This window comes from Gekko japonicus, unplaced genomic scaffold, assembly GCF_001447785.1.
Source record: "Gekko japonicus isolate JY-2015 unplaced genomic scaffold, Gekko_japonicus_V1.1 scaffold1665, whole genome shotgun sequence".
NCBI classification, from domain to species: domain Eukaryota; kingdom Metazoa; phylum Chordata; class Lepidosauria; order Squamata; family Gekkonidae; genus Gekko; species Gekko japonicus.
In genome coordinates, this window is record NW_015176502.1 from 226,485 (window position 1) to 240,449 (window position 13,965).

Sequence of the window (13,965 nt, forward strand, 5' to 3'; positions counted from 1 at the left end):
AGGGGGAGGACCGGCCCCGCCGCCGCCGAGCCCAGCAAAGGGGAGGGAAGGACCGTCACCTCCGCCGCCGCCTCGGAGCCGGGCGCGGGGGGGGAGGACCGGCCTTGCCGCCGCCGACTCAGGGAGATCGAGCGTGGGGGGATGGAGGAGACGGAGCTCTTCTCCCCCCCCCGTGAGTATCGCGGGTCCCCCTCTTGTACCTTTCTATAAGTGTGTACTCCGTTGAATTGCGGTGGGACCTGACAGCTGGTGAACAGCCACTATCTGACTATGACAGCAGAAGTATAAGGCACTTTGCGTGTGCCTTTTTCATTGGTCCTTAGATAACAGGTTCATTCTGGAGTATCAAAATATGAACCCAAGTTGCTTTTGAAAGCTACGTTATTGTTTTTTTAACTTGACAAGTCACAGGTTGGATCCAGCAAGCTTTTTCACTCCGTTTTGCTTCTGCCCCTTCCTTTTGCCCATTCAAGTCCTGTGACCCCTCCAGCACAGTTTCCTTTGGTGTTCAAAGGGGATTCCTTCCTTCCTTTTTCACCAGCAGAAAAAACTGGTTGGATGGATCTGAATCATACTGGGGATGGGGAATTCTTCACTTTCGTTTCTCCGCTTGCCTTCCTTTTGATCTACTGAAGCTTTGATCTACTGCAGCTTTGGGCCAGTCACAAAAAGGCTGCTATCAGTTATAAACACTTCTTTAAAAATTCAGTATTCAATGCTCCCCCAACCCGGGTTGACTGGTTTGCAAGCACCTTTACAAACAGCTTTGTAAACATGCTTGCCCTCTATCTTCAGAACTGCTTAAACTGTAGCAGTTTTATTATTGTATGTGATTTTATCATTATGGGGAGAAAGGCAAAAGAGAGACCCTTCTATCACAAGACGATACGGCCCAAACTGAGCAACACTAGAATATTTAGTAATAAGAAAATGTTTCCACGCTACAGGAATTGCGCCTTTAAAAGAAAATCACAAAATATTATCAGTTGCTCTCAGATTTCAAGAGTAATGTTTCTTTTTATTTTATTTACATTATTGATAGTCTGCCTTTCACACAGAGACGCGAGGTGGATTACGCACTAAGTCAATGAAACAAACAGGATGAACTTCTAATAAGCAATGAGATAGGGCCGAGACTGCAGAAATGGGGAGGGACCGTGGCTGAGTGGAGGAGAATCTGCTTGGCGTGCAGGAGGTCCCAGGTTCAATCCCCGGCATCTCCAGTTAAAAAGGATCACGCAGTAAGTGATGGGGAAGGTCCTGGAGAGCTGTTGCCACTCTGAGTAGACAAGACTGACCTGGGTGGACTGATTCTGTATAAGGCAGCTTTGTGTGGGCATGTGTGTGAAACAAGTCAAAATATGAACAAAAAGGGGTATCACAGAAATAGAAATACAATGGACTGGGAACAAATTATGCATCCAGAAAAAGATAAGAAATACCATAGAGCAGTACAATCCACAGACCTGTTCCCTTCCTTGAAACGTCTCTTGTATGATTCCCTTGTAATGCAGCCTATCACCTTTATAAAATGCCTGAACAATTCTGTAATTTACAGAATGCCAGGGAGCACAGGAGCCTTCCTGGCCTCCCTCCTCCGGCAGGGTATTCCACAAAGCAGGGACCACGGCAGAGAATGCACATGCATTGGGATTGGCCCATTTGCAGGGCAGTACCTGCCCAGATGAACAAAGCTGTCTTGATGCAGCACAGGAAGAGAGGCACTCCTTCAGAGATGAGTTGCCAAGGCCACGAGGGCTTTACATGTGATGACCAGTACCTTGAATCAAGCCTGGAGCTGATGGGCAGCCAATGGAATGACCGCAGAACGGATGTAATAGGCGTACTCTGCCTAGCTCCTAATTATCGAGCTGCCGCATTCTACGCAACTGAAGTCTCAGAGCTGACTTTAATGGGAGACCAATATAGAGCGCAACACAGTGATCTAGTCTCAATGTTACCATTAGGGGTGTGCAAGAAAATAAACTGGTATTTTTCGGATTTGGGTATATCAGATCCGAAAAATATCGGTAAACAGCAAATGTCCTGAGTACTGATACCAGTACAGTATTCAGACACGGGAAATATTCGGTATTTCTGAATGTATTTGAGTCTACTATACCCACAGGGAGGGAAAGGAGAGTAAGAGGGCATGTTCAAAGGCCTTCCCTTCCAGAGCCCCCAGCCACTTCCACTGGTCAGTTTCACTCACAGCTAGATGGCTATTAGGTTTAGGCCATTTAAACCTCACAGTTGACTAGTGGAGGGGAGTGAAACTGACCAGTGGAAGTGGCAGGGTGTCTGGGGAGGGAAAGACATAGACAGAAGGCATGCTTAAATGCCTTCCCAGTCCTTTCCCAGCCTCCCTGCCATGGGGGGGGGGGAGAAGAGAAAGAGAGAAGGCATGCTTAAATGCCTACCCATTCCTTCCAGCTATTAAATTGGTGTGTTTCATTCCCCACAGCTTGGGGTGGTGGGGTGGAGTGAAACTGACAACAGGACAAGCTCCACCTGTCATCTGTTAAGTTTAAATGGCTGGCAGCTAATTTTCGGTATATCTTAATGGACCCAAATAAAAGCCCGAATAAAACTGGATGTTTTCAGGCTCAGCTATATTGGGAGCCCAATACAGATCTCTGATCTGTATTCGGCTTTCAATATACCTGACAAATACTGACAAGGGTTGGGTGGTTTGTTTGTTTGTTGGTATTTATTTGGCTCGGTTTATGCCAAATGCACATCCCCTGGTTACCATGGCATGGATCCATGTAGCCATATCAGACGAGTCAAGGTAGGGGGGCCATCTTCTGGGCTAAGCTGAGTAGGAAGAAAGGTGTTGTTTTTTTGCGGCTACATTAGTTTGCTTCTCTAGCAATAACGCTGGGTTCTACAGAACGTTAGGCTCTTAACTGAGTCAGCAAGGGTCAGCTGAACCCCATCTTTCGAGACCTCAGGCTTCCCAGCCACCTTTACCTCTATCTTTACAGGGTTCAGTTTGTTTACTTTTAGGCGCTTAACTAGTGGCTCTAAACCTTTAGCACACTGCCAGAAGATTTCAATAGAGAGCTGGATAGCTGGATACTCTCAGCATATTGACAACATCCAGTTCCAACACTAGGAATGATTTTTCCTAAGGGCGTTACATAGAGATTGAACAGCATGGGAGATAAGAGTGCGCTCTGAGGAATGCCACAGGTTAACTGGTCCCCAATGGAAACCCTTTGAGTCCTGTCCATAAGGAATGATTTAAACCAATCCAGAGTGCCTCCACTGCTGCCTACAGATAAATCCAATAGGAGCAGCAATGAGGACCAGGCTTTTGTCTACATTCAGACACAGATAATCAATGGAAGCCATGCCACCTCTGTCCCATAGCTCGGCCTGAAACCAGACAGAAAAGGGTCCAGAGCACGAGAGTTATCCAAGAAGGCCAGGAGTTGGTCATCTCCTCTGCAGCCAGTAGAAGAGATTACTTGTTGCTGTGGCGTGAGTAGCAAGTAAAATCCAGTCTCAAGGTGTTTTTTGAGGTTTTTTTTTAAAAATTCCACACTAATGAACTGCAGCTAATTGAGTTTTTCCCCTCCAGATAATGGGGAAGACACAGTCCTGCTCTTGGAGTGGTGATAATTACCTTTAATTGTACATTTGAAAAGAGGTAGTGATTGCTTCAGGAGTAGGGAGGAGTGAGGGGAAAAAAACTATTTTGGGGAGACGGGGGAAGCCTTGCTTTGTGCTGAAAAGGGTCATTTTTTGTAGTTTAATTATCTAAATCCTCAGCCAGAGGCCATTTCCTAGTGGGTGGCTGTTGGTTCCAGATCTGCGCTAGGAACATATATGATTTGGACAGCTTCGGGTGAGTGCCTGCCCGCCCGCCCGCCGCAGGTCTCAAAGTTGCTTTCTTATCCTGATTTATCCATTATATACCTCTATTTCATTTACTGGACAGCAGACTAGTACCTGTGGCTATTTTGAAAATGCGACATGTTCTACAGCAACAGGTGAAAATAATGAAAGAAGCACAGCTGCCAAATTAAAGAGACAACAGAGGAACTGGGCTGTGTATAATACTATAACAACACTGAAAGCATTTACACAAGCATATCCATCTATACTTTAAAAACACTAGAAATTTAATAAAGTTATCAAAGTTCAACCTTTAAAGTACAGGATACAAACTGCAAAGAAGGTCCAATAGTAATCTTATTCTAACAAAGTTTCTGGGTAATGCGTTTGTTTCCAAGGTCTTCATCAGAGAAGCCCCTAAGCTATTTTGAAAATGCAGAACACTTTTCCCTACTGTTAAAAGTGATGAAATATTTTCTGTTGGTGGAGGCCACAGTAACAATAAGCAGCACAAGAAGTTTTGTCTCTAAATTACTGCAAACTGGGGGGGGGGGTTGTTCCTACTTCTCTCACAGTGTGTGTGAGCTGCCTAAAACACACTGCTTTTTAGTTTTCCAGAGTGGACAAAGAGACAGGGGTTCCTTTTCAATAGCAGCACTAGGAAAATTTGGCGTGGGGGCACAGGGCAAGCTACATTTTTGGGTGGGGAAGACTTTGCCCCATGTTAGATTTCTGAAAGAGAAATACAAGTATGTTTCATATTAACAGGCCCATTCTGAACATAATTTTTCTTTCAAAAGACAAAAAAAAAGATGACCTAGGGAAGCAGAATCTGCAATTCTGTCGGACAATTAACAGGCTTGATTTCAGATTTCACAATGGTTTCAACCTATCCACTTAAGACTCAAGCTTGTATAAACAAGCATTATAGTAAAAAAGAAAACATTGGACTTACCATGAGTGTGTCTTTTTTAATCGGTGGAACGGAGGGTGGAAGACAGGGGCACGGCCAGTAAAAGCATGGAGGACGTGGAGGTCTGCCCTGGGAGGGTGGAATCAGTGAAAACTGCCCCTCCCTTCTGTTGATGGAAACCCTCTGCTGGACCCACCCCAATGCCTCCTGTTCCTCTCCCTTTCTCCAGATGGCTTCCTGAGAAATATAGTTTCTCCAAGTATAGATGGAACCTTCAATACACCTCAAAAGAGTCTCCGGGAGCAGATTAAATCCATCACAGATTTGGATATTCCTTTGCACTGGAAAATCTCTTTTTGAATGGACAGGTCTCGAGGTGATGTCCTTCCTCTAAAATAGAAAGGGTCTCTCTTCTTCTATCTGCTGCCAAGACTGTCATTGCCACAAATCTTTCACATTGGCACAAAAAGTTGGGGGACTTTTCTTATGGCTAAGCTTGTGGACAATCTTCCGCATTTGGACAAGCACTCTTCACTCTCTAACTCTACCTCTATCTGGTTCCCCATTTTGGAATATTTGGTTTCCCAATGAGAAACCCCTAAGCTGATAGAAGTACTATTTATGTGGTAAAACTTAAAATTTACTTATTGTATTCTGTAATCCAACATCCTTATATTGCTGTGATTTTTAACTGCCTCTTGTTCTTTGATGTACCACTATCTTGTTTTTAATTTCAGTTGTATGAGCTGTATAGCTTCTTTAATTAAGCATGTATCATTCACAAAAGTCATAATAAAACATTAACTGAAAAAAAATAAGTGTCTCTGGAGTGCCTGGTTATTTAGCCGCTTAGTTCAAGCCTATTACTACTTGTTTGTTTAGGGGTTCAAGTCAGGTTCAAGGTAGACAAGAGGTTTTAGGTTTACATTCAGATTGGGTTCAGATCAAAATACTTCTCTAAACTGGCTTGGGGGTTCAGGTTTACTTCAGTTCTTTGCTTTTACCACCAAAACAGTTTTAGCCTCACAAGTGAAACACGCATGCATGAGAACAGCAAACTGTATATGCATCATTAAAATGCAAAATAAAATCCCTCGATAAGCATTTGTACACACCCCCATTCCCTGTTAGCACCAAATATGCATTTAGCACCCAGAACATGCTTAGAGGCACTGTTATGCCACACATTCCATGAGCTCCCTTACAGGTTATCAGAACCACAGTTTTCTGTTTCAATATTTCTATCTTGTCTTTCAAAAATTACTCAAGGCAGTTAACAAAAAATTCTTTAAAAAATTCAACATCTTAAAATACGATACAATGAAGCTTCTAACTTACTCTAAAAGCAATACATCTATTCAAAGACTGCCTTGCCCTCTCCCTGAATATCTCTGCCATTCCACCCCACCCCACAATTCCTTGAACCACAGACATTTACATACTGGGTGGGTAGTTAGTTGTTATAATAGCGGAGTATAGTGATCAGAGAAAACCTGGAAATTTATTTATTTGATTTATATCCCACTAACAACCATAAAAGCATTTAAACTAAAAATTAAGACAAGTTTAAAATGAGCCGGTAATAGCAACGATGGGAACAAGATGGAGAATTTAAACGCCTCCTGCAGTTGACAGTCTTTTAGCAGGGTCAGTCTGGACGAAACGCAACGACAAAGACGGTCTCCGGAGGAGGCTCCTTCCCCAAAAAGGGAGTGGGGAGGAAATACTGAGATTGTAAGACCTCATCTAAAATCTACTTAGATGATGATTTCACATCCAGAAAGGTGTTTTTAACATATTTCTTTTTTCACAAAGTATGCCGCGCAGCAGGCATGCCAATAAATGTGCATCATGCTAATAAAACAATAAAATATAGAGATACAATTCAGGTCTAGAAGAATTCAGATCTAGAAAAGCTGCCCCTTCCCCAAGAAACCAGGGTCAATGATGCACAAAGCCAATTAATTTTCTAAGACAGGAAAGAACATTCAAGACTTGAACCCCCATCGGTGTTCTAGCACTGTGCTACTGCAGAATCCTCTTTTACTGGTGTTTCAAACCAGTTAGCAAACCTCTTTTCCTTTCATAACCACAATCCCATCTCCTCTTTAAGGCAAAATGCTAGTTCTAACTCTGCATTGGTTTTAGGCTCTTACTGTGTAATGTACTCTTCTACCAACTATATCTCACTTCTCTATCATTTACTTGTTTTCTAAGCTCAAACATAAGCTTCACTTCCTTCTCCCTTGGACACTGTTAAGCAGAGAAGCCATTCATCTTTCCTCACTTAAAAGTATTCCTTCAAATCTACTTCAGCCAAACCACTTTGGAACTTCCATAGCCCCAGTTCTGCTGATCCTTATACTGCCGAGGCCAAGCTAGGTAATACGCTGGAAACCAGAGAGTCTACCAACTCTTCTTTTCTTAAACAGAAAAATGGCCAAAGGATGCTGCCCATTGAATGAATGGAGGAATGGCAGGTAAAGAGGCTCTTCAGGTCTCCCTGCCATCATTTGGTCACACAAAATCACCCAAGCTTCTTTTCTACCCACCGGACCCCACATCGTCCTTCAGCAAAGCAGTTGGGAAGGATGATTTCAAGTGCACCTCTGACAAGAGGACAGGGTTAAGCCACGCCTCCCCTTGCCATGCCTATTCCTCCACCCAAGCGGCCTACTGAGGTCACACAGGCTTCTCAGTTGCAGGCACAACTGGGATTTGGCCCTCAGCTCTTCCTGTCTTACTACCATTATGCTTTCTCATCTGCCTCCCCTGACAGACCAGACATTCTGACAGAAGGAATTCTGTTGCTTCTTTGTTCTATATGCAGTCTAGCATTATGCTGGTGTGACATAGAATGTTAAGTATTACAGCACTAGAGGGATGCCTTTAAACCGTGCAAACACACCAAATTTGAACACGCAGTGTAATACAGTTCCGAAAGTCTGAATGCATCTTGCTGTACTGGCTTCTCTTTGGAATGCAGTGAACACACCATGGCGCAACTCTCTCAGTCTTTACCTGGCTGTTAACGTCAGCTGTATGTTGAAGCAGTACGGAGACCAGCTCCTTGTGTCCTCGGTCACTTGCCCAGTGGAGTAGAGCTCTGCCCTAGAAATTTCAAGCAAAGGAATGATGTTAGATGAAAGTCTTGGTGGCAAAACAGACCACAGGCTGTGCTCTTCAAAGCATTTCGTTAGATGCACTCATATCTCTCGGGCTTGCGCTGCAGGAAGTTAACTTTTTATCTACACCAGGGTTCTGTTTCCAGCGGCAACCGGCCAAATGCCTTTGGAGCTCACATGCAGTGCATGAAGGCGATGACCATCCTATTTCTTCTGAGCACACTGCTCCATCTGGCCGCCACAGCTAACCGCCACTGACAGAACGCGTCTCCCTGAATTTGTCACATTTTTTTAAAGAGCTATCAAAGCCTGTGGCCATCATCAATCTTGTGGTAGTGAATTCCATAAGTAAATTGAGTGTTCTGTTAAGTACTTCCATTTGTCTATTCTGTACAGTAGAGTGGACTGAGGATTAGGGTATGACACATTCTTAACAGGAATCCTCTAATATATTCAAAAGATACTTGAAATGTCCCATAAAGAATTACCTGTCCAGTCACAGTGGCTCGCGTGTCTGACATCACAAACAATCAGCTTCAAACTACTGCCCTCCAAAAATCAAGGGACTGTTTGGAGTGGCATCTGTAGTCTAAAGGGGGGGAAAGTAGGCAACCTGCATTGCATAAGGGCTCTTGTAGCAACATAATCTAGGACATCAGTCAGTGACCTTGAGTCAATGGCTGACACTCGAATCACACATTTGAACATTGATAGAATCCAGGCATGCCATCCCATAATACTACTGTAAGGAAGACGACCCAGAATTCAGAGTCGCCTCCCTTTGGGATATAAAAAGGGATTCCATAAGCCCTTGCAAGGGTGGGATATCTTTGGGGTGGGCTCTGAAAATTTCGGCAGAACACCCAAGATTTCCCCCATAGTGCCGCTTTCAGGCACTGTGGAGAAGAGGAGGAGATTGGATTTATATCCCGTGGCCCTTCACTACCCAAAGGTGTCTCAGAGCGGCTTACAAACTCCTTTCCCTTCCCCTCCCCACAACAGGCACCCTGTGAGGTAGGCGGGGCTGAGAGAGCTCTGACAGAAACTGCTTTTTCTCAAGAACAGCTGTGACAGAACTACGGCTTGCCTAAGGTCATCCAGCCAGGTGCAAGTGGAGGAGTGGGGAATCAAACCCCGTTCTCCCAGATTAGAGTCCGCACACTTAACCACTATTGGAACGTTTCTGGTGTGAAGAGACGGCAAAGCCTGGCGGGTGCCGGTATTATGCTCTTCCCCCAAACACATCAAACACTTGAAGAGCTCATTGTTTTGTGCCATTTTTGTGCCGCAGGCTTGGCACTTTTTAAAAAGGGCCATCACAATTGAGAATCTGCTCACAAGAACCACAAAGAAAAACAGCCGAGGTGATTTTTCTCTGGGAGAACCTTGTGGTATGCTCTCTGTCCAAGACGGCAGAAAGAGAAGGAAGAGTGCCCCCTTTCCCTCGGTCAAATGAGCGGGGAAAGGTCTCCAGCTCTGATGGGAGGGGAGGGGGGGCACTCATCAAAGGCGCTTTCTAGAAGCATGTGGAATTCTCTCCTCCACGGCAGGTGGGACTGCACAGAAGACACAAAGACGAACAATTACGTTTCGCATCCAGTAGCACCTTAGAAAACAAGTTTCGGGGTATAAACTGTCAAGAGTCAAAGCTCCCTTTATCAGACACGAGCAGGAAAGGAGATCTTTGAGTCCTTTTATCACAGTCAGAAGGTGGGAGGGGTGTTCTAAAGAATGCTTGTAAAGGATGCAAAGGGACAGTTTATTAATTTATTTATAATTTGGATTTATAAATCACTCAGTCCCTGAATACTCAGGGCTCTGAACGATGAACAGCAATAATAAAAACATATAACAAAGACATATAGCCAAAAAAATAACAACAATTTAAAAACTGATTAAAACAATTCATGGTACAGCATTCAGATGGCGTCGGTACCTCCAACTGTCCCCGTCTTGTAGGGGGATGCGTGGGAGTGTGGGAGTAGGAGGGAGGAAGTGCCAGCCAAGGTCGTAACTGCTGCTGTCCTCAACCAAGGGCCTGGTAGAACATCTCTGCCCCACAAGCCCTGCGGCACCAGATAAGGTCCCGCAGAGCAGGGATGTCATTTGGCAAAGAGTTCCACCAGGCTGGGGACAGGGTGGGAAAAGCCTGAGGCCCTGGTTGAGGACAGCTGGATGTCTTTTGGGCCGGGAATCACCAATAAATTATTCTCGGCAAGGCGTAACACTCTTCTGGGGACATACCGGAGGAGGTGGTCCTGCAGGTATGCCGGTCCTAGACTGCTTAAGGCCTTCAAAGGTCAGTACAAAAACCTTGAACCTGACCCAGTACTCCACTGGAAGCCGGTGCAGCTAAGGCAGCACAGGCTGAATATGTGCTGTTCGTGACATTCCTGTCAGGACTTGCGCCGCTGCATTCTGGATCAGCTGGAGCTTCCAGATCAGTCTCCAGGGCAGGCCAGCATAAAGCGAGTTACAGTAATCCAATCTGGAGGTGACCGTTGCATGGATTACTGTGACTAGGTCACGGCAAGTCAGGAAAGGGGCCAGCTGTCACGCTTCGTGCAGAAGGAAAAGTGCCTGCTTGGCAACATGCGTGACCTAGCCCTCCATAGATAAGGAGATATCCAGGACCACACCTAAACGCCTGACAGTCTGTGTCAATCGCAGCGGCATGCAATCAAGGGTGGGGAGTTGGCGCGCCAGCCCGGACACCCCCCCCAAACAAAGCACCTCTGTCTTAGTTGGATTTAGTTGCAGCCGACTCTTCTTCAACCACCCCACCATGGCCTCTAGACCCTCAGCCAGATTTTGTGGGGCAGTGTCTGAGTAGCCACCCATTACCAGATATAGCTGGATGTCATCAACGTATTGGTGACACCCCATCCCAAAACTCCATACCAGCTGGGTGAGGAGGCGTATGTAGATGTTAAACAATACTGGGGAGAGGATAGCCCCTTGAGGAACCCCCCACATGTTAAGGGGTAACGAGTTGACAAACTCTCCCCTTGCGTTACCCTCTGTCCCTGAGGGTATATTGTAATCCACTTCATTAATGTGTATGTGTGTTAACGAGCCAGCGTCAAGTTGCTTCTGACTTATAATTTCCCCCTGTTTAGGTGCTATCATTAAGTATGGGAAGTGACTGTCACAGATATCTTGGTCAAGTATAGTGTTGGCCACGACCATTGCATGGAAATAGAGAAAGTTCTTTCCAGCAAATTTCTCCCCTTGCCAATGTCACTGGGACTAGACAAACATCCAAAACATAGTTTTCTATCTCAAATACCCAGGTATCTCATCAAGCCGGAGGAAAATGCTGCAATTTCACTGTAGTACCTCCTTCACCTGGAACTGATCCTGGATACAAATTGGGAAAAATTCTTCTTTCCACCACAAAAAATACATATCACCACACAGAGGACCTTATTTTAAATCAGCAGAGAAATCAATTTATGACACTAAGGTATTCATAAAAATGAAACTCTAAATGAATCTCCACATTTGCAGGAGCATGTTTTATTTTTAAAAAATAACACACAGTTCCTTGCTATCATTATTTCACTGCAACAGCTTTGATGTACTAGAACATGGGTGTCAAACATGTGGCCCGGGGGCCGAATTAGGCCCCCAGAGGGCTTCTATCAGGCCCGCAAGGGACTGGCTGTCTCCTGCTTCTTCCTCCAGTTCTGCTGCTGCTGCTGCTGTGTCATGGCTTGCTTTCCCAGACTCTCTCAATCGCTCAGGAGAGAGAGATAGGCAAGCTTCTGCTCCCTGCACTGGGCTGAGGCTCCTCTCCTCCCAGATTGCTACAGCGCAGACATTTTGATGCAATAATTCAGAGCAAGAGGTGTCAGTTATCAGACACTGTTAAATAAACAAAATATTGCAAGAACTTGATGTATTGGTTATTCTGAAGTGTGGTTTGACTTTGCATAACCAGTTTATATAGAAGGATATTATCCTTAAGTGAGAAAGCACTGCCATTCTTCTGCTGCTTATTTGTTCTTATAAATGTGTATCTAGCATGTTGGAAAAAGAGGCAACCAAATTACACATAAATTAATCCTTGAACGCACAGTATTCAAATTCAGTCAAAGTTGTAAACATCTGTAGATGACATGACCTCGGCAGGTCATGTTATTGTCTGAATGGGAAGTCACTGAGTTTCATTTCTTTTAAGTTTCCTCGTGTGTATAATGACAGGGGGCATCATATTAGGAAATACTTTCCTTAAAACTAATGTAGTCGGCAAAGAATCTTGTTAGCTTAAAGACTGATTTGGGTAACACTGTGAAGCCTGTTTTTATTCTGATGTTCCATCTAGGGTTTAAAGGAAAACTCTAATCCAAAATCTGAGATCCAACATCTGACATCCTTTCTCTACATTACATTCACAACTTCCAACCAACAGAACCAATTACAGGAAGAGACTGTCTCCCCGTGGGGGGCCACCACACATGGATCGTACAGGGAAACGAGTACCTTTAAAGTTCATGAACCTAAAGGACTTTGTGACACACAGAAACTGAAGAATTTTCATGGAAACAAGCCCACTCCTCTGGGTAAGTAACACACATCAGACAAAGTGGATTCTAGTTCATGAAAGCTTATGCTGGGATTAAATCTTATTGGTTTTTAAGGCTGCACATCACAGGCCTATTTCACTTTTTCTACCAAGCAGAATTTTAGTTTTAAGTTGGGGAGGACAGGATGATACACACACACAAACCAATTCAACTTGTTGTTCTGAATGCTATTCTGAAACACAGCAGATGTGATTATTTTGAGTGGGAAAATGCCATCTCAGACATCATGCATTAAGCTTTTCAACTCACTTTTTGACCCAACCAGTAATTAATTCTGTAACACATTATTTTAATGGTACACTAATTAACCTTGAATTAGAATGGGTTTTGGCAATGACTCTTTATAACAACTCACATTACAAGTATGTAAATTATTGAATCTTAAGGCACTCAGCTACATGGCAAAGAACTGAGGAGAGCACAGGTTGGGAATCAAACCCGGCTCTCCCAGTTTAGAATCCGTGCTCCAAAGCACTACACCAAACTAGATGAGGAAGATATATTGCTTACTACCAATTGAATTGTCAGAAACTAGAACTGAGGAGTATACCTACCCTGTGGCATGCTATTCAGGGTTAGAAACAATTGCATTATCCTTCCTGATCTGAGTACAGATCAGTCCATCTTGTCTAGATTGGCCCATCAATGGTCAAGTCAGACTTGGGTCTTTGCACAGCCAACAAGCAAATGCTGGCTGTACCTGTAAAGGCTCTCTAGATACTACGTGCCTGCCTCCTCTTACGTAATGATCACTTTTGTCTGTCTGTCTCTCTTTCTGGAAGTTTTGTCTGAGCTCCAGTCTCATCCCACTAGTACCGCCTCCAGAGCCCTCACTCCTGGCTGCCCACACACCACTGCTGCCACGAGAACATTAAAAGACGTGACACTGCACTCCTTGCTCTGCGCTTGAATGACAATACTAACAAACTTACTTGGGGATCATGTGGCCAGAGCTGGTATGGGGAATGAATTTTTGCAAGCCATCCTCCACAGCAACAAGCTAAGGAAAAAACCTGCCCATGAAGCACCAAGACAGAAAATGCACATAAAAACCTTAAACAGTATAAAGTTTGTTTTACATAAGATGATCAGAAAACCAGGCTGCTTCCCTGTAACTGTTGTTCAATGAGTTATCAACTGTGCACTTGTACTGCTGAACTTTATGGCCGGTGATTCAGAAACCTCCAGAGTCAATTTTCAGGCACGAAGAAATCTTTCCCTCAAACAGAGCTCAGACTGTGCATGACCATGGCCAGGTGGAGTCATGCACCTTCCCACTCAGTGCCTTTCAAAAATGACCAAGATGACACAGCAAGTTAAGACACCTGCTGCAGATAAGGGGGGCAGGTTGCGCAAATGCACAGATTACTTGAGCGGGAATCTGGAGACCCCACATAACAACTTCCTAAATAAATGCAATCTTAGGATGCATTAACAGAAGCATTGTGTCCAGATCATGGGAGGTGGTAGTTCCGCTCTATTCTGCTATGGTCAG

At 44.4% G+C, this 13,965-nt stretch overlaps 1 protein-coding gene across 1 annotated transcript in view; it reads right to left on the minus strand.

Moving 5' to 3' along the window:
- ACBD6 (acyl-CoA binding domain containing 6) overlaps window positions 1-13,965 on the minus strand; it is a 184,234-nt gene that overhangs the window by 70,945 nt on the left and 99,324 nt on the right. Inside the window, exon 7 of the mRNA XM_015427323.1 lies at window positions 7,778-7,867. Within this exon, the coding sequence (XP_015282809.1) occupies window positions 7,778-7,867 (90 nt within the window). The remainder of the gene's footprint in view (window positions 1-7,777; window positions 7,868-13,965) is intronic.